General features: G+C 45.8%; 2 protein-coding genes across 4 annotated transcripts; one reads left to right on the top strand and one right to left on the bottom strand.

Annotated features, from left to right (window-relative positions):
* Window positions 1–984: 984 nt before the first annotated feature.
* Window positions 985–15270, bottom strand: DARS2 (aspartyl-tRNA synthetase 2, mitochondrial). 3 transcript variants are annotated; one of them, XM_084210995.1, is made up of 18 exons: window positions 15069–15270; window positions 13909–14008; window positions 13090–13156; window positions 12730–12831; window positions 11602–11697; window positions 10839–10962; window positions 9736–9782; window positions 8942–9048; window positions 8098–8167; window positions 7378–7557; window positions 6901–7008; window positions 5670–5732; window positions 5346–5498; window positions 4271–4489; window positions 3266–3376; window positions 2973–3048; window positions 1647–1873; window positions 985–1278 (listed from the first exon to the last, which is right to left on the bottom strand). In XM_084210995.1, the coding sequence occupies exons 1-17, from the start codon at window positions 15136–15138 to the stop codon at window positions 1686–1688; spliced, it is 1881 nt and encodes a 626-aa protein (XP_084067121.1). In that variant the 5' UTR covers window positions 15139–15270; the 3' UTR covers window positions 985–1278; window positions 1647–1685. The 3 variants fall into 3 exon arrangements, with proteins under 3 accessions (XP_084067121.1, XP_084067120.1, XP_084067119.1); XM_084210994.1 differs by having other exon boundaries at window positions 1671–1873; XM_084210993.1 differs by having other exon boundaries at window positions 985–1873.
* A 68-nt stretch (window positions 15271–15338) lies between these two features.
* Window positions 15339–18225, top strand: CENPL (centromere protein L; the record flags this gene model as incomplete). The annotated part of the gene is made up of 4 exons (XM_084211265.1): window positions 15339–15509; window positions 15633–15884; window positions 16776–17318; window positions 18154–18225. Exons 1-4 carry the CDS (start codon window positions 15363–15365, stop codon window positions 18223–18225), a joined length of 1014 nt encoding a protein of 337 aa, XP_084067391.1. The 5' UTR covers window positions 15339–15362.
* Window positions 18226–18402: the final 177 nt, after the last annotated feature.

The raw sequence follows: 18402 nt of genomic DNA, 5'->3' as shown, positions 1-18402 counted from the left end.
ATGGATGGGACCCACAAAGATTATAAAGTTTATCATGGATCTGCTTAGGGATCTGTTTTTCAGGTCAGCTTCTCTCTGAAAACTGATCCTCACTCCATTACTGACAGCTTCTACTCAGAGAAAGAAAAAAAAAAAAGGTTAACACCAGATGAATTGATTTCAAGTAGAAATGAATAGCCCGTATGAGGAAAAATGAAGGAATTCAGTGTTTGGCTAAAATGAATGGCAATACAAATCCAGGATTGCTCTGTTTTGCCTTAAATAATATTTAACCAGTTCTGAGACTGAAAATAACTATCATGTCAGAAACAAAGAAAATATTTTTCTTTTACACATGTAACTCCATCAAAGCAGCAGCAACTCAGCTCTAGTGTCACTTTCGATGGATGGTACTCAAAAAACCCCAAAAACCACCCTTAAGGAGAAGAGCTGCCTGCATTACTGATTCTTATCAGCAGCACAGTTCAGTATTTAAATAACTGTGAACACCACCATGCAGTGTTACCCCATGATGTGGAGACTGAAAGAGTGGCCAACCCTTGGAGCAGACCAAGATCTGATGACCTGCAGGACAGGCTCAGTATCAGCTCAGACAAGAACTGCAGTCTTTCTTCTGTCCTCCAGCACCTCCTCTGCCATGTGCCTCCTGCTGTCCTTCCCAGCTGGGACACAGGAACTCTCCCTTTTCTTCCTTTGCACCATCTTCATCAAGGAAACTCTTCCTCAGTTTCACCTCCAGCTCTCCTCAGAACAGTCAGTGTGGATGTTCTGGTGTGGGACAGGGATGATCAGTTCCCTGGGAGGAGCTTGCTGCTGCCTCACTCCCCACTGCAGGTTTGCAGGAACGGGCAGAGCTCACACAAGCTCATGCTGTGCTCCCACAGATTTCTTGTCTTCTCCTGGAGGGACCAGGGGTCACAAAGCCAAACTGACAGCTTGCTGTTGTAGAGAAAGCCCAAAGCTACACTCAGGCAAAACCACACTGCCAGGTAAACTTTATTTATAAACATACAAACTCCTGAATGACTGTGCTGAAAGCACCAGGACCACAGGCCCCAAAGACAGATCAACACCTCTGTGATGAGTCTTACAAGGACAACTGTTGCAAACATCATCCATGCTTCTCTCCCTCTCCTCTGAAGGGAAAACACAGCTGAGTTTGAATTCCCCATGATCTGGTATCCTCCAACAGGAGACAAGTTGCTGGCTGAGCTGAAGTTTGGCTGTGCAGTGTTCAGAGCTCCAGGTCCAGGAGAGTTTTATTGTCACAGTGCTCAGCTGTTGTGATTTAATGAGGATCATGATTTAATTCCTGCCAGGGAAGCTATCTCCTCCAGATTGTAGGAGGAATACTTTACAAAGGACATGTAAAAATTGGGAAAAACCAGAACCCATCTTCCCTCCAATATGACATCTTAAAGCAAACAGTCTCAATATCCTATGCTAAAATTATATTCTTTTCTGTTGCTTTTTTGCAGGTCCTTCCCATTACCTCCCAAAGATTAATTCCTGTCAGGAAGATCCCTTATCTACTTCCCACTCCATCCTGAAACTGCCACAGCACAGTGGAGTTGGACTGTCCCCCACCCTGCCACAGCAGCTGATATTTTCTGAACTGAATCCCGGCCTTTAGAAGCTGTAACCACCTCTGGTCGATCAGATCAGCTTACACCACTGGCGTGAAGTCAGTTTTTCTTTGCCTCTTTTTCTTCAAGAGGCCAGGAAACCTGAATGTGATATGGCTCTAGTTCTTCTGGAGTGACATAGTCTGGAGCATTGCCCATCAGGTCTCGTCCCCTGAAGGATTTTGGAAAGGCAATGACGTCCCGGATACTTGGAGCGTCAACAATGAGAGAGATCAGCCTGTCAAGTCCTACAAGCAGAAAACAAATTGGTGAAACACTTGAGTTATGGCTCTGTATTACCTCCCCTGTGTCAGAAAAATCAGAAAGATTGAGGAGGTAATATCACTGAGCTTGAAGAAAAAGAGTGAAGAAAGTAAGGGAGGAAAAAAATTAATCTCAGCTGGTAGCAGAGAAACAGATTTGCCTCGAGAGCAGAAATGTCTACCAAAATAAAGCTTTTCAATATTGCAGGAAGTTCTGTAACACACAAAAGGCTGCAGGACACAGACAGCAAACACAGCATTACAAAACTTGGGCAGCTGAATGGCAGAACACTGGCAGGGCTCTGATTGACAGCTCAGGGCTCTGCATCAACCAGTTTGGAAGGATTACAACTACTAAGAAAAATTCCAGAGGAACAAAAGGCTCTGGATGGAGGAAAGTCAAACTGCAAGAGCACAGGTTAAAAAATAGCTTTGTTTTTTGTCAGCTTTTTTATTTTGGTGAGTGTAGGGAGGGTGTTGTTGGTTGGTTGGGTTTTTTTCCCCCTCTTTCTTTAAACCAAGAACTTGCATTATTCTAGGGAAAAAACCAAACCCTGAAATTTTCTGATTTCATGAGCAAAACAGGTGAGGAGAGAAGGGAAATGAGATGGCAGCAGAGGGGAAGGGTGTGAAACACTAAGTGCCCCTGCTGTCCCGTGCCTCCAGGCAGGCAGCACAGGGATCCTGCTCTGGCTGCACAGGAATGGGAACAAAGCTGACCCAACCTCACTGAATACAGGGTTTGCAGAGCAGCAGGTAAGGACCATCCTTAGAGCCACCAATGTCCTTGCTTAAGAGCTAAACCCCACTGTCACTCTGGGGATGAACACCCAAACTTTCTGCTCTTAGTGACCAGACCTCTGTTTCTTTTCACAAAGCTGCTGCAGAGATGGAAGCACCAAGGCTTTTCCTAACAACCATAAGCCTTGTTCCCAGGATGTAGTATGAAAATGAAAAACCAACCAAAAAAACAAAAGAAAAACAAACAAAAACCCACAAAAAAACCAAACAAAAATCCAAACAAACAAACAAACCTCCAAAAAACCACTGAAGACCTGCACCTGTAGAACTACAGATCACTTACCTAAAGCAATTCCTCCATGAGGTGGAGCTCCAAATTCCAAAGCCTCAATTAGATGGGAAAGCACCTCAGAGTCCTCCTGCAAAAATCACATTAAGAAGGGTCACTGGACAAGCAATGCTCCTCCTATTAGCAACACAAGATGAAGGTAAAATGAAATCATCCATTGCTCAGGGCTAGGAGTTATGTCTTTATCTGAGAAGATGAGTGCTTCTTTCAGAATATGCAATTAATATTTCAATTAATCAGTGCTTTTAAATTTCCAAGAGAGCACTAGAGGCATCTGTAGGTGTTACCTTCAGCACTTTCTCCAGCACAAAACGCTGCTGTTCTGCACTGTGAATTCTGATGGAGCCACCTCCAACCTCATTGCCATTCAGCACAAGGTCGTAGTGCTGGCTACGGACCTGCAGAGAGACAGGGACAGGCACCTCTGTGAGGCTGGCCCACAGCTGCACCTAAAAACAACCTGCACAGAGATGCCAAAGACACTGGGAATGAAGCCCTGGAACTCTGTAAAACTGCTCTCTCAGGGGTTCATTGCAATTCAGGTACCAGTCCTGCTAGAGGCATGGGTGCCTCTGATGTGGGAGGAGAACAAAACCTTTTGGAAGGTTTATCAAACCTGAAGCAAATGAGATAGGTCAGAATATAACATTTCTGTTTCCTGACAGCTCCTTTGGCTGGGGCACATGTGAATACTTGCTATTGGCAGTAATCAGGAAGCCATCTCTTCCAGATACATACAAGGTCATAGAATCACACAATGATTTTAAAGATCCCCTAGTTCCAACCCTCTGCCATGGGCAGGGACACCTTCCACTATCCAAGGTTGCCCCAAGCCCTGTCCAGCCTGGCCTTGAACACTACCAGGGATGGGTCAGCCACAGCTGCTCCTGGCAATCTCTGCCAGTGCCTCACAGGGAAGATTTTTATCCTAATACCAATCTAAGTCTACACTCTTTTAGTTTAAAACCATTTCCCCTTGTCCTGTCACTGCTTGCCCCTGCAAAATATCCCTCTCCAGCTCTCTTGTAGCCTCTTTAGGTACTGGAAAGGACTCTAATGTTGCTCCTGAGCCTTCTCTTCTCCAGGATGCACAACCTCAGCTCCTTCAGCCTTTCATCATAGCAGAAGTGAGGATCATCTTAGCAGCCTCATTCCAACATATCTACATCTTCCTTGTGCAGTCAGTCTCATGAAACAACATCACTTTTTACACTAAGCCCAGCTGCTGCTTGCCTGGTTTTCCATGGGAGCAGCTGTAAAAGAGCCAGCACAGCAGGCATGAAGTTGGTTACCTTTGTGGGATCAGAATACAGGAGGCTGACATCTGAAGGATGAGGGGCAGTGAAGGGGTGATGAGCAGATTCCAGCTGGGTGGGATTCTCAGCCTTAGGGAGGAAAAGGGGGAAATCCACCACCCAGAGGAAGTGAAAGGCTGTGGGATCACGGAGTGCCAGCCCAGCTGCCTCCAGGAGGTTGGCACTCAACAACCGCAAGGCTCCTAAGGCAGAGCACTGCAACAGAGAAGGGAGAGATGAGACAGGGTGGATTCACCATCAGGGAACTCTCTCAAACACCCACCAGGCAAAGAGTGTTCCATGAAGGAAGTACCACAGACAGCATCAGCTGGAATGCATTGCTCCCTTGAACGCTTTAGCCTCGTATCCTGAAATGTATCCCCCTCCTGCTGAGGCAGCAGCAGCACCAGGGTTTGACAGAGACCAAGTAAGGAGCTTGGAAGTTCATGTTTTCCCAGCTACTTCATCTTCAGAATTTTCTTAGACTAACCTCCAGCTCTGCACATGTGGATTAACTGGGGGACCGACCACATGTAAGATCCACACTTTGCAGACAGAGAAATGAAGGCACAGAAGAGAATGTTGGCTATTGAGCAAAGTGTGGCACCTTATAATAAAACAATGCTTTGTTTTATTGTTTTATTTCTATTCTTGCCAGCAACATCTGATGGCAAGAACAGAGAGAAGGGTAGAAACAGAATCTCTCACCATTGCTGCTAATAAGCCATGCACTTGTGGGAGACACAATTACCTAGTTGACCTCATTTTCCAATGCGTTTGATGCTTCAAAAATGAGGTTTAAAAAAAAGAAGGCATTGATTTGTTGCAGGGTTTTTTATATTTCAGGCTTCATTTCAGATACAAGTCCTGCCCAGAATTTGACTGGGGGCCATAAAAGTAATAGGCACATTTCATGCTTTATCTGCTGTTGCTATAGCTGCCGTTCCAGAGAAACAGAAAATTAGATGATGACCTATTTTAATAATAATAAGAATCAGGCTAAGGTCAGATAACATCAAAACCATCACCAGCAACATTCAACTCACAGAGCCACCCAAGAAATGCCTCCTACCACTTGCTTGTGTTCTCCAGCTGCCAGCAGCACCACATCACCCTCCTGCATGTTCAGTGCTTGGATGAGCTCTGACTGCTCCTTCTCACCAAGGAACTTGGTAAGCAGAGACTTCAAGCTTCCATCAGCTCTGCAGATAATTTCCATGATTTCCTGGAGAAAAGTAAGGGTATGTTCAGTGCAGTGCTGCCCTCTCCTGACTTGAAGCATTACATGCTCAGGCTCTGACTCTCAGCTATTAGAAACTGCTCTCCTACCTCCCTCTGCCTTTATCACACTTTGCCACTCACCCTTCCCAAAGCCTCAGTAGAGTTTCTGTCTCACCTGGTTAAACTGGGATTTTGCAGACTCCTTCAATGACCCCAAGTCTTTATTTGTAAGATACCTCTGGGGAAAGAGCAAGAGAAGACACAGCAAAGATCAGCTTGAAAAACTTGACTTGGTATCAAATCTAGTGATTAAGCTGCTTCCAAACATCTCAATTATTTTGTTTCTAGTTCAAGTTCTTATGAAGGCTGTGGAACAGGACAGGGTCCTTAGCATTGGGCTGGGTGTCTGCTCTGAGGGCTCCTTTCAGGAAGAGACCCCTCTAGATCTACACTTTCCCCCCCACTTCTCACAGATAAATGTATCTGGTCAGCAGGGTTAGATCACTCTGCCTCCAGCCTGCAGGAACAAGGTTACACCACCACACTGTGGATGGGGAATGCAGAGCTCAAACTGGAGGAAGAACAGAGAAAAACAACTGGGCCGACTCTTGCGTGCAAAGCCATGAAGTAAATGAGGACCTGCATCAAGATCTTGATTTTTTTTCAGCTACTCCAGTTCTAGATGCCACTTTTGTGTTGCTCTAACAAACACCTCTGTGCCCTCTCGTGGGAAGCCACTAATTTGCACTTTGTGCCAAACTGAAAGGATTCCCAAGGGAAACCATGGCTACAAAGCCCTGCTCCCCAGATAAAACTCAATATTCAGAGGATTTGTTTTTTCCATACTGTCCAAGCTACAAAGATGCCTACAGCCAGAATTAAATCTGTTTCCTTGCCAAAATGCAAGGCTGTGTCAAAAGTTTTCCACATCTATTGTCAGCCTTGGATTTGGTCCATGACATTCTCGTGACAAGACACAAATTGTACCCAAAAATGCAGCTAAAGCAAACAGGAGGACACAGAACCACCTGACCCTTCTGTGCCTATCCCAGAGCTGTGCCCAGCCCAGCCCCTAAACCAGGACAAATCTCCTGTCAGAAATTATTATTGAGATGCACATCAAAAAGCTGATAAAAAGCAAGGTGAAACCCCAAGAGGGTTCATTATCCTCATGGGATCTTGCAGCTTTGTTGTTTTCCTCCTCTTCCTAAGGATAAAATAATCTTCCTGTTGCCTTATCGTTCTAACACCACTCAGCCCCACCTAACATGGATTACAACCAATCCCAAGCTCCCTTTATGAACACCAGAAATAGCAAGGAATATTTCCATACCAACAAAGGAATTCAAATTAACATTTTATTTATTCCACATAAACCAGAAACAGGATCTAAGAGCATCACTTACCACTCCCTGAGGGATACAAATGGCTCTGATGGAGCCATGGGGGTAACTGAGGGCATTCTGCACAAAGTGAATGTTTGATCCTCGTAAAACATTACTGATATCCACGATCTGACAAAGGAGAGAGCACAGAAAAAAGCACTGCTGGTAGGAATACAAAACAAAAATTCCTGCACCTGTGTCTTAACACCTTCCACACTATTCCCTTTTAAAAGCTTCTGCTCCTAAAACAGTCAAGATGCATTGCTCCCTAGTACTACATCACCTTTAAAATAAAGTTTTATTAGAACATATATTTTTCAGTCAACTGATTAAATCCTCTCTTCTTCAGCAGACTGCACTAAGCAGCAACAATGGAACAGGCACCTTGGGTCAATTACAGCACTCAAAACTCCAGCCAACCATGTATCCATGATCCAAAGCTTATTAAAACACTGACTGAAAGGAAAAGCTGCAAGCTTCCAATGGGCAAACCCTCACCTTCATTCCAAAGCGAGTGTCTGGTTTATCAGTCCCATAGTCAGCCAGTGCCTCCTCATATGTCATGGAAGGGAAAGGAGTCATAATGGAGCCTCTTTCCTCAGGCCAGGAATGTTGCAGGAGGCCCTCTATGAGCCTCTGGATCCCAGCTTGATCTACAAATGACATCTCTATATCTATCTTAAAACAGAGAACAAGGCAGGGAATTCCACATTAGCTACAGGTTGTGCTTTCACAGTGCTACTTTTGAGTACAAAGCCGGCAAAACAAGAAACAATACAGCAAATGACATCACAGCATGACTGCATTAGGCCAGGAATGTGCTTAGGATCACCCTCCAGGCTGATGACTCAGGCAACAACCTCCTCAGAGACTGAATGAGGTAAGGATGACAAGGACACAGAAGCAGCCTTGAGTGAACCAGGCTAACTCAGCCTGGGATTTCAAGGCTGAGGAATGGGATGTCTGACCTAGCAGGACAGGAGGAGATTGTATCATCAAAGTAAAATCACTGCTGCAACGCAATTCCCACATCTGCACCTGGGGCACTGCAGCCAGCCAAGGACAGGAACCACGCACTCATCCCACACCAATTTCCAAGGGTGTGTCTGTGAAACACGCACCAAAGCAGCACCAGACTAGCACAGACTAAGCCTCCAGAAGGGCAAACAGCTCAGAGTTGGGTTGAGGAGCAGGAGCAAGGCAGCAGAGGCTGGTTACCTGGGTGAATTCTGGCTGCCTGTCAGGCCGTGAACCCTCATCCCGGTAGCAGCGAGCGACCTGGAAGTACCTGCAGTGACACTTTGACTTAGATAATGATTTAAAGTATCCTCAACTCAACTGTGGCTTTAGATCTGATCATACAAAAGAGAAGGAAAAAAGAAGTAAATCAGAGAGAGAGGGCTTTGTTCCCACAGCAGATGATCTTTGCTCCTATCCCTTCAAAAGAATGGAATTTTGAGTGGAAGCACCTCTATCAGCAGCTGTATCCATCTCCAGCCATATGTTCCAGAGGCACATGGAGACTGCCAGGTGAGCTGTCCCCCAAGGGCAGCACACTCAACTCTTTATTCCACTCCACTCCAGGACTCTCCTAACAACCATGCAAAACCCTCAGACAAACCAGGCCTGCAGTTCAGCATGTGAACAATTGTCTGTCTCCCTGCCTATCCATTTGATTTGGAGAAGTAAGCCCAATTAAAAGCTTTGCACTTGGGCACCCTGACATGCTTTTCCTTGTCTCAGTCACGCTCAGCTGCCCAGCCTCACCTCAATTAGTTCTGTAGGTTACTCCTGGAGCAGCTTTCATCACACATTAAATTTTCTGCCCTTCAGGCAGGCTCTGCTTCAGATCAGGTTTGCATTTAACACAGCACTAAAGATTTCAGCTTTCCAGAAAGATACATTTCAACTGACTATAAAGTCCCAAGTATTTAAGGATCCCTCTCTAAGACACAAATCCTTGGCAGTGAGGTTTTTTTGGGGGAAGTTTCTAAACTTCATAGATAAAGCAATCAAACCCTAGACAGGACATGCAGAGAACAGGAGGCCAAGAAACTCTTACCTGTCCAGGCCTCCAACCATGAGGAGCTGCTTGAACTGCTGAGGACTCTGAGGCAGAGAGTAGAACTTGCCTGCTTCCCTCGAGGGCACAAGGAATTCTTTGGCTCCCTGGTATCAGAAAGAAAATTTACAGAGTTCAGCAAGTAAGTGGCCCCAATTCCTGACATAGGAACTGCAAGAGGAAAGGATCTATTTTTCCCATTATGAAATCCCACATGTGAGGAAATGGCTGTTTGTACATTACACTTCATATTTGTTAAACAACTTGGTCTAAAATATCTGAAGGAGAATTCTCTACCTTCTTCTCTGAAAGACTAATGTTTAATAGACCATCCAAGACTGGGGTTTAAATGCAAGAACTCCAGAGTAGCTTCATCAACAATTCCTCAGCTAAAGCTCTCTTCTTACTATTTTTGAAATGAAAGAAATGAATATAAGATCAGAAATTAAATTTACTTGAGTATGACCTCTACAATAACCTACTGGTTAAGAGATAAATGCTGAAAAGATAGTGCTTTCAAGTTTTTTGGGTTTATAATCCCAGGACAGACTTGTATTCAACATATGCTCTACAAAGCAGAAGCTTATCTTGTTTGAAGGTACAAAATTAAGACATGAGTTGTCATCTCTCCCCTTTCTCTCCCTCTACTTTTAAAAGAATTTGTGGATGATATCAGAAGTTTCACAAGCTGTTATTTAGCAAAGGAAAAGCAACAAAGGCTGAGAGGCAACTGGAAATGATTCAGCCCTGACTATGCAGCTGTGGGAGGCCAAAAGCATCACATACATACATACCCCTGGGGTTCTTTTAAACAGAGTTGGAGTTTCTACATCCACGAACCCTGGGGAACAAACACAGAATATGCTGAGAGGAGGGAGAACTAACATGACAGAGTAGGCTAGATAGGGTTAGTCAGCAAAATAGGTCATGTAGCACACCATGGAGCCTCTTCAAAACCAACACACTTTACTACTGCTAATAATTATTCCTGTAATGACAGATCTAAAAGCTCTGAGCTACTCTGATGTCCTGCCAGAACTGTTGATGACAGAGGACTCCAAACAGGCTGAAAATGTGTTAATTCTCTATCTATTATAAAACCAGGCACTGATTTTCCAAAATGCACATCCTGAATTTAAGAGAAGTAAAAGCTCTAAACAAAATCCATCCCTCTGACATGCCTCAACTGGGTGACCAAAAGAGAGCAACTACCTGCAAAGAGTCTTTTCTCATTGGAAACAGCTAATTTGAAACAGGTTGCTCAGAGCTTCATCCAACCTGGCCTTGAGCACTTCCAGGGGCAGCCACAACTTTTGTGGGCAGCTCCTTCAGGCCTGACAACATCCCACTAAAGATCCCACCACAAGCAGACATGTCCTTATTAAGTGTGACCAGTTTGGAGCAGCAAGTTGGTTAGGAATCTCTGCCAGCACAAGGAAAAAGCAGCAGGGAGAGCTGGAATGTGTTGAGTTTGTAAGGGTCCCCAGGACAAGGTGAGAGATGAGAATTTGACTCCATGTTCTCAGAAGGCTGAATTAGTATTATATTATATTAAAAGAAATGCTATACTAAAACTATACTAAAGAAGATACAGACAGAAGGCTTAACAAGAGTGATAATGATAAACTCATGACTGACTCCTCAGAGTCCAACAACACGGATGATGGTGATTGGTCATTAATGAAAAACAATTCACATGAAACCAATCAAAGCTGCACCTGTTGGTAAACAATCTCCAGCCACATTCAAAAGCAGCGAAACAGGGAGAAGCAAATGAGATAATATTGTTTTTTCTCTGAGGCTTCTCATCTTCCCAGGAGAAGAAATCCTGGTGAAGGGATTTTTCAGAAAACATGACAGCGACAGGAATGCTTGCTGCTCCAAGCAGCTCCCTCACCGTGGAGGTTGCAGAGGTACTCGCGCATCCTCATCACCACGCGAGAGCGCAGCCGCAGGGCGGACTGCAGCCGGAAGCTGCGCAGGTCCAGGTACCGATACTGCATCCGCAGGGCCTCAGACTTCTGGGGAGGAGAGAGGATCAGGGTTAAGGGACAAAATTCAAACTGTTTGTCCAGTGAAGGTGCTCCTAAAGCCACAGAGAAAAAGGGGAAGATAAATAAAGACATGGTGCTCGGTTGCTGCAATGCAGCCATTGCACACAACCTACACAAATATGGCAATGGCTTGAAACAAAGAACAAAACTGCCCACAAAAGCTGGGGCTGCCCCATCCCTGGAAGTGTTCAAGGCCAGGCTGGATGAAGCTCTGAGCAACCTGGTGACATCCCTACCCATGGTAGGGGGTTTGGAAAAGGATGATCTGTAAGGTTCCTTCCAACCCAAACCACTCTATGATTCCACAAGTCAAATAAAACAGCCTCATTTCACACTCAAAAACCCAGTGTAGCCCCATTTCTTTCATTCTTTCCTTTGCCATCAGTGCTTCCAGAAATCTGGAATCATTTAAGTCCTGTTTTCTGCCTAGCTCTAATTGGAAATAAATTCTCCCAGCAAACAAACAGCACCCCTGTTTTAAATACCATCATTCCTCCAAAGTGAAGTGGGGAGAACCAAACTCAGCTCTCAGATGTTTTGCCATCACCCTGGGCAAATTCCCAATTTAGTGAAAAGCCAACACTTTAATAAGAAAAACACAGACACCTTGATAAAATCTTTGATTTCAAAAGGCAGCTTCTTGCAGGAGTTTAGTATCTCTGCAGTCTCTGCCTTCACTTCAATATCCCCCGTTGGCATTTTCTAGAACAAAAAGGCAAAAAAGGTAAAGTCAAAACAGTTGGACAAAGGTATTTCACAGATGGTCAAAGGGAAAAAAAGAAGCAATGTGATTACCCTCCCTGCCTTCTAACACAGTGTATAAATCAGAGAGCTTCTCCCAAGGACAGATTTCTTCCAGATTTCCCTTCTGTTCAGAGAAACACAAGTCACCTCACCAAAGATGGCAGCTTCTTTCCCAGTAACATGAAGGTAAATAAACATATCAGCCCCAGAAAACCCCACAGCTTCAGTGAGCATGAGCAATAGCAGCCCTTAAAATGAGTCAAAAAAGGCAAATGATGAGGAACTTCTCAGAACTTCCAGTTCTAAACACCAGTTCTCAGAACTGGTCTTCTTTTGACTCCATCCCGAGGGAGAACAGGCAGCTCCCCTCACGTAGCACTGAGGCACATCAAAGATCACTTTATCCTGCAGGACTCTCACTATTTACCAGGGGAAAGGACACAGAACCTTCCCAAACCAAGAAATTAATAAAAGAAATGAAGGCATTGCTTGAAGCCTGGATTTTACAAAAAGGAGTTATGATCATAAATACAGTCCTCTTTTTAGACCTGACAGTTATATTTACAATCCTGAAAGATCAGTCTACAGCTGATTACAATGGCAGCTGAGGAATGCAGAACATTAAAAAATCACTCAGCCTCTGTTTCCTATACATGGAGACCAGCAAAATCAATAAACAAGTGGAACTTGACATGACAGTATTTATTTTCAAGCAAAAGCAATTCCAACCACCCTTTGAAAGCCTGGAAAATCCAGCATTATCCTTGCAAAGGGCTGGGATCCAGTCTAATTTGTGGGTGCCTGTAATGTGCTCAGAGATTCTCCTGTTATCTGACATTGCACTGATTTCACCTCACACTACCTAAGGATGGGCTGTCACACAAGCAGAACCTGACAATGCTCTGACACGAAGCCCACCATGATCCCACCATTCAGGGGTGTTTCCTGCAAGGAATAAAAGCCCTGAGAGCCTCCCTACCCCATCCTCACCGGATTCTCCTGCCCCTGGGGCCGAGGGGACACTGTTCCAGTGACTCTGACCACAGACTCCAGTGGGGCGTTGGACAGCAGCTCCTTCACGTGGGAATGTGCCTGCAGGGAGAGGACACAGCCTCAGAGGAACTCAAAAAACAGGACAGGACAAAGGTGCTGTGGCCAAGCACCTCAGCCCAAAATCACTCTTAAGGCAGGGGAAACAGCACTGATGCTTCTGTTGCAGTGTCAGGTCAGGGCTCTCACGACACTGCAATCTACTTGTGAGTCAGAGCACTCAATCTGACAAAGTGGCTGCTGAAGCCAAGCTTCCAAAGGAAAAATAAAAACACAGACTCATGTTTTGGTAGCACTTACCTCATCCTGAGGAATGATGACCTGGGTCAGTCCCTGGAAATCCCTCAAAACCAGAAACAGGCCTTGTCTGATCCATGAAAAGCACAAAAGGAAGAACATGTTTTTCACAAATTTGGTAGTTTCTGCTTTTTAAAGCATATGGCAACTGGCTATACTTTCAGTACCCTGCAACTCATCCCAAAGCACTTACAAGTACTGCATTATAGACATTTTCCCCACACCTGAATCTAACCTGAACAATTCATTTCACGTTGTGACCAGCCTCAGACAACATACAAATAACCAGGAGAGACAAGATTTTAACTTGAGCTTTCACACATGCAGAGCTGGGATTCTGGACACCTGAATTTTCCTGCTGGGAAACATCACTCAGCTAAAAACAATTAAATGAGCAATAAAACTAAAGTTCACGTGGAATAAAAACAACAACAACAAAACCCAATCATAAGTCAAGAAGGGGAACACTCGTCCCATAAAAAGTTCCACGTGAACAATCCACACTGCCAGCCCCAGAACCATAAATCTTGATTTCTTCAAGCTGCAGCAGGGACAGCTGCCATTGTGCTTTTTCCATCAAAAAACTGCCCAATGGGACATGCTATGGTGTCTTCAAAAATAAGATCACCACGACCCCATGGCAATAATCCTAACTCCTTCTCCTGGGTCTCCATCCACAACTGGTCAAAGATGAGACACTCAGGACCTCCTAAAATCAAAAAACCCATGCAGACCATCACTGGAGAGCAAAGGTGGATGAAACACAGCTCAGAGTGGATGTGGCAAATAATCATCTCCCTTTTCACCAGGGTTTGCACTTACCTTTGATACTGAACCCATCCATACAGGGTCACCTTCTGTCCCACGTGAGCAGCACGCAGCTCTCCACACGTGTTGGTCCGAGTGACAAAGCTGTTAAAGTCTCACATAAAAATAAAAATTAAAAAATATATATAAAATATCTCATCGCTTTTGCAGATGAGACAGAATAAATGAGTTTTCCCTGCCAATAAAATTTATATAGATATATTGAGAAGCTACTTCCTATATAGATCTGCACTAAGACTATGGCATAAACATGAAATGAAGCTAGTCTGAATGTATTTTAAACAGGGATTATTTATGTTTCTCAGTCCATAAAGATACTTGAACATAGCCTTGCTGCAAACTATTTCCCTGCAAATTTCAGAAGCAAGAGAAGCAAAAGTCACAGATCAGTCCTGAGCGGTGCTGACAATTCCACATTTAAATCTAGAATAATAGAATAGTTTGGGTTTCAAGGACATTGAAGCTCATCTCATGCAACCCCCCTGCCATGGGCAGGAGCACTTCCCACTATTCCAGGGTGTTCAGAGCCCCATCCAGCCTGGGCTTGGACATTTCCAGGGATGTGGCAGCCGCAGCTCCTCTCAGCAGGACCATGACCTCACCACCCACACAGCGAAGAATTTCTTCCAATATCCGACCCAAACCTGCCCTCCTTCTGTTCAAAGCCATTCCCCCTTGTCCTGCCGCTGCAGGTCCTGGTGGCGACACAGCAGAACAGGGCTTAACAAACCAAGAATTCAACACACACGGAGGACACCCACCATGCAGGTGTAAACTGAACAGTTCCTGCCTGAAACAACTGGAAGAAGGCCTCAGCCACGGTTACAGAAAGGTTTGCACAGATCTCCGTGTACCTGTAATCACGGCCTAAGTCACTGATCCAAGCACAACCACTTACAGAATGTGCAAGAGGCTCAGCTCGCAAGGAGAAGCCTGAAGGCATTACCTGGACATACATAAAAAATTTCAAGAGCCAATCTCACTACCTTCATGACAGGCTTTAGAATTAAAAGAGATTTAGAGAAGACACTTAATAAAGTGATACAGAAAAAATAACTGGTGATATTAATCGGCTCTGTGGACTACCCTGACCAGTACCCCGGGAGAAAAGACTCCCAAAACCTCGAGGGGACGGGACCAGCGCTCCTCCTCACCTGGAGCCGCAGGTGCGGCGGCAGCGGCCGCCCGGTGCAGCGCTCGCACCAGCAGCCGGGGCAGCGCCATCCCGCAGCCGCCCCTCAGCCAGGAGCACGGGAGGAGCGCCACACACCTGCGCGAAGTATTAAAACGTGAGCTCCGGAGGGGAAGAGGGGAAAAGGGGAAGCCACATCCGCCACGGCCGTCTCCTCCCCTCAGCGCCGCCCGCCCCAAAGATGGCGGAGGGGCGCGCCCGCCGCGCGGGGGCCGACGGGAAGAAGTTCGAACGGCGCCGGCGGGCCGCGGCGGGCATGGCGGAGGAGGCGCCGGAGGACGGCGCGGTGCGGACCCTGCCCAGCCTCAGGCGGCTCTCCCGAGCTCTGCCCTTCGGACGGAGCCATGGCCGCCTCGGCATCAGCCCCAGCGGCCGCCTCATTGTGCCAGCGCTGTGCTCTCAGGTACGGGGGAGGCGCGGGCGCCGCCGCCTCCTCGGTGTTCCCTTCGCGTTCCCTCCGCGTCTCCTCAGCCGCGCGGGAAAAGCAAACTTTAACTTCGTTCCTTTTCTTTTGTCCCCCTCCTAGGAAAAGGCGGACCCGCAGAAAACAGCGTTGCTGCTGCGTAAAGCCTGGACGCTGTACAGCGTGACCCCCCTGTACGGCTTCCGCCGCGCCCGCCTCAGGGACTACGCGCGGCTGCTGGGCGCCTTCATCGCCGCCGAGAAGCAGAAGGGGCTGGCGGTGCAGGTGGGCGTCGAGCTGGACATCAAGGTGACCCTGTCCAGCCTTGCCGACATCAGGGGCACCGAGCTGGACCAGGCTGCCCTCCTCGTGCAGGTGAGGGCGCTGGTTTTGTTGTGGTGGAACGCTCTGGCTTGAAAGAAAGCCCCGAAGTTAAATCCTAGCCCCAAAGTTAGATCCATAGCTACTGGAGCATCCACTGTGGTTTAATGAAACTGAATTCTGTCTATTTTTAACTGGAGTGGAACATTTATAGACTTAAGCTGTGCCAGGGCAGGTTTAGGTTGGACATTAGGAAGAGTTTCTTTACAGAAGGGATGATTTGACTTTGGAATTGGCTGCCCTGGGAGATGGTGGAGTCACCGTCCCTGGAGGTGTTTAAGTTAAGACTGGATATAACACAGTCAAAAGCCTGGTCTAATGACAAGGTTGAGCTTGGTCACAGGCTGGACTTGATGACCTCAGAGGTCTTTTTCAGCCTAATTGATTCTGTGATCTCCCCTAAGCAATGCATACAGTAAAGAGCAAGTTTGAGTTCAACTTTTTAACAGCATCAGAGTATGACTCTGAGCAATCTCTGTCTGATGTTTTAGTTCAGCAGTCAATTTACTGCCAGCACTTGGATGGGTTCTTTTTCTTCCTAGATAAAGCATAATCCCACTTCCTGGCCAGTGCTTAATTAATGTTTCTGAAATGCTTTGCCTCAAGTGAAATGTGCTACTGAAATGTCAGGTTCATCGTGTCAGTGGTTGTAGGATGTACCATGGGAGTTAAGCAGCATAAACTCAGATCCTAAGGAATTTAAAAGCGCTTTTTCTGCTGTTTTCAACAAAATTGCATTCAACTTTTAGGGATGTCATGGATAGACTGAATAATTGTATGTAATTAAAAAAAAAAACTTTTTAAAAAGTCTTAAAACTTTAAATAAAATAAAAAAAAAGCCATACTTGCTTTTCAGCATTCCAATGCTTCTTCTCCCCATCCCAGCTCTCTTCGAGATCACGAGCCTCCTCCAGGAACTCTGAGGACAAACCGGTGTGGTCGGGCTGGTTCTGCTCTGTGTTTGGAGATGACCTTTCCGAGAACGTGCCGGAGCACTTCACCTGCCTGCCCCTGTTCCTGAGCCACGGCGCCGAGAGCTACACCTCCCTGGTTGGCAGCTGGTTCCAGAAGACTTTTGACTGCTGCTTCCGCCGCCTGGCCATCAGCCCCCTGAACCTCAGCTGGATGGTGGCCATGTGGGCTGGCTGCAAGCCGGACGGAGCTGCCTCTGCCGTGGAACTCGTCTTCTCCGTGCCCCGCCTGGCGCAGCCCCTGGATATTTCCTACGCCATCCACCCGGAGGATGCCCAAGCTCTGTGGGACACGGTGCAAAAAACGCCAGGAGAGATCACCCAAGAGGAGGTGGATGTTTTCATGGACTGCCTTTATGCCCACTTCCACAGGCACTTCAAGATCCACTTGTCAGCTGCGAAGCTGGTGAAGGTTTCCACAGCGGTTGCCTCGGCACACTGTGATGGGATTGTAAAGGTGAGGCCCTTAGTAGCAGGTTGTTCTAATGCTGGCAAAATAAAAACAGCTGTACTTGAAAGTTTCATGGTTCTTTTGCATGATTTCCTACAAGGAATTGTTAAACCCTCAGCTTTTACTAGTCATAGTTAGCTTTAGAGGTGGGGCAGCTGCCAGTACAGGATTTTATTACTGTGTTGCTGCAGAAGCTACTTGCCTGGGGCAGAAATAGGTGTATTAGCTGTGTATGAACAGGAAAGTTTCTTAGGCCATAAAAAAACTCATTTTGGACTTAAAAAAAGATCCCAACTATTAAAAAAAGTTCCTAGCTTTCTAGTACTGTAGTTATTAAGATACAGGCAGAAGACTCCTTCACATGTAAACCTTTTCATAAAGGTGCTGGTCTTTCTACAGAGGTATCTCTAATATCCTTCAAACCACAGAATATTAATCCTTCAAGCAATACAGTATTTTCTTCTGAGTTAAAGAAGAGTTTGTGTAAATGCAGTTGTTTAAAATTACCCTACGATGAGGAGCACGTTGCTTGTTTTTATCTATAATAGCTTAAAAATGTCTGACACAACTTTTTCTGTTGCAGGTAAGTAAGTACACAGAGATATCTCAGGCTTTCTGAAGGGTGGCCCTGTGGAAGGTGTGCTGTGTGAATTCAGTTATGGGTTTTCATAATGGGATAGGATTCAAGTCATATTCAGTATGGGAAAAGTACAGCAACAACAGGGTAGCTGATTAAACACACAGAACACTTGGTAGTTTCTTTCCAACCAGGGCTTCAGGGTGTGGAAATCTGGCAACTGCCACTGTTGCTTTGACAGGCTTTGTTCTCTTTCTTTTGCAGATTCTACACAGCCAATACCTGCCCGGAGTGCTGATGCTACTGACTGAACTCGCAATCTCTCAGATACAGTGAGAGCCATTTCAGTAGCTCTTCATACTAAAAAGGCTTCCTGTTTGGACAATCAGAAACCCCCAGGAAACTCACTCCTACAGCATCTTCTTTCCTCTCATTCTGGCTGACTTTGGACAGACTGTAACTGCAGTACTTAGCTGTGTAATTCCATGCACAGCAAAGTCAAGTGGACATTTG

The sequence above is a fragment of the Fringilla coelebs genome (genome assembly GCF_963513975.1).
Source record: "Fringilla coelebs genome assembly, chromosome: 9".
NCBI classification, from domain to species: domain Eukaryota; kingdom Metazoa; phylum Chordata; class Aves; order Passeriformes; family Fringillidae; genus Fringilla; species Fringilla coelebs.
The sequence above is the reverse complement of the archived record's forward strand: the minus strand, read 5'-3'. Positions and strand labels throughout refer to the sequence as shown.

Coding starts and splice junctions, on each gene's coding strand:
- DARS2 (XM_084210993.1), bottom strand. CDS start 15,138: ATGGCGCTGCCCCGGCTGCTGGTGCGAGCGCTGCACCGGGCGGCCGCT. Junction 7,558..8,097: donor GGCAGCCAGAATTCACCCAG/GTAACCAGCCTC, acceptor CTCTGTTTTAAG/ATAGATATAGAGATGTCATT. Junction 5,733..6,900: donor TTTGTATCCCTCAGGGAGTG/GTAAGTGATGCT, acceptor CTCTTTCCCCAG/AGGTATCTTACAAATAAAGA.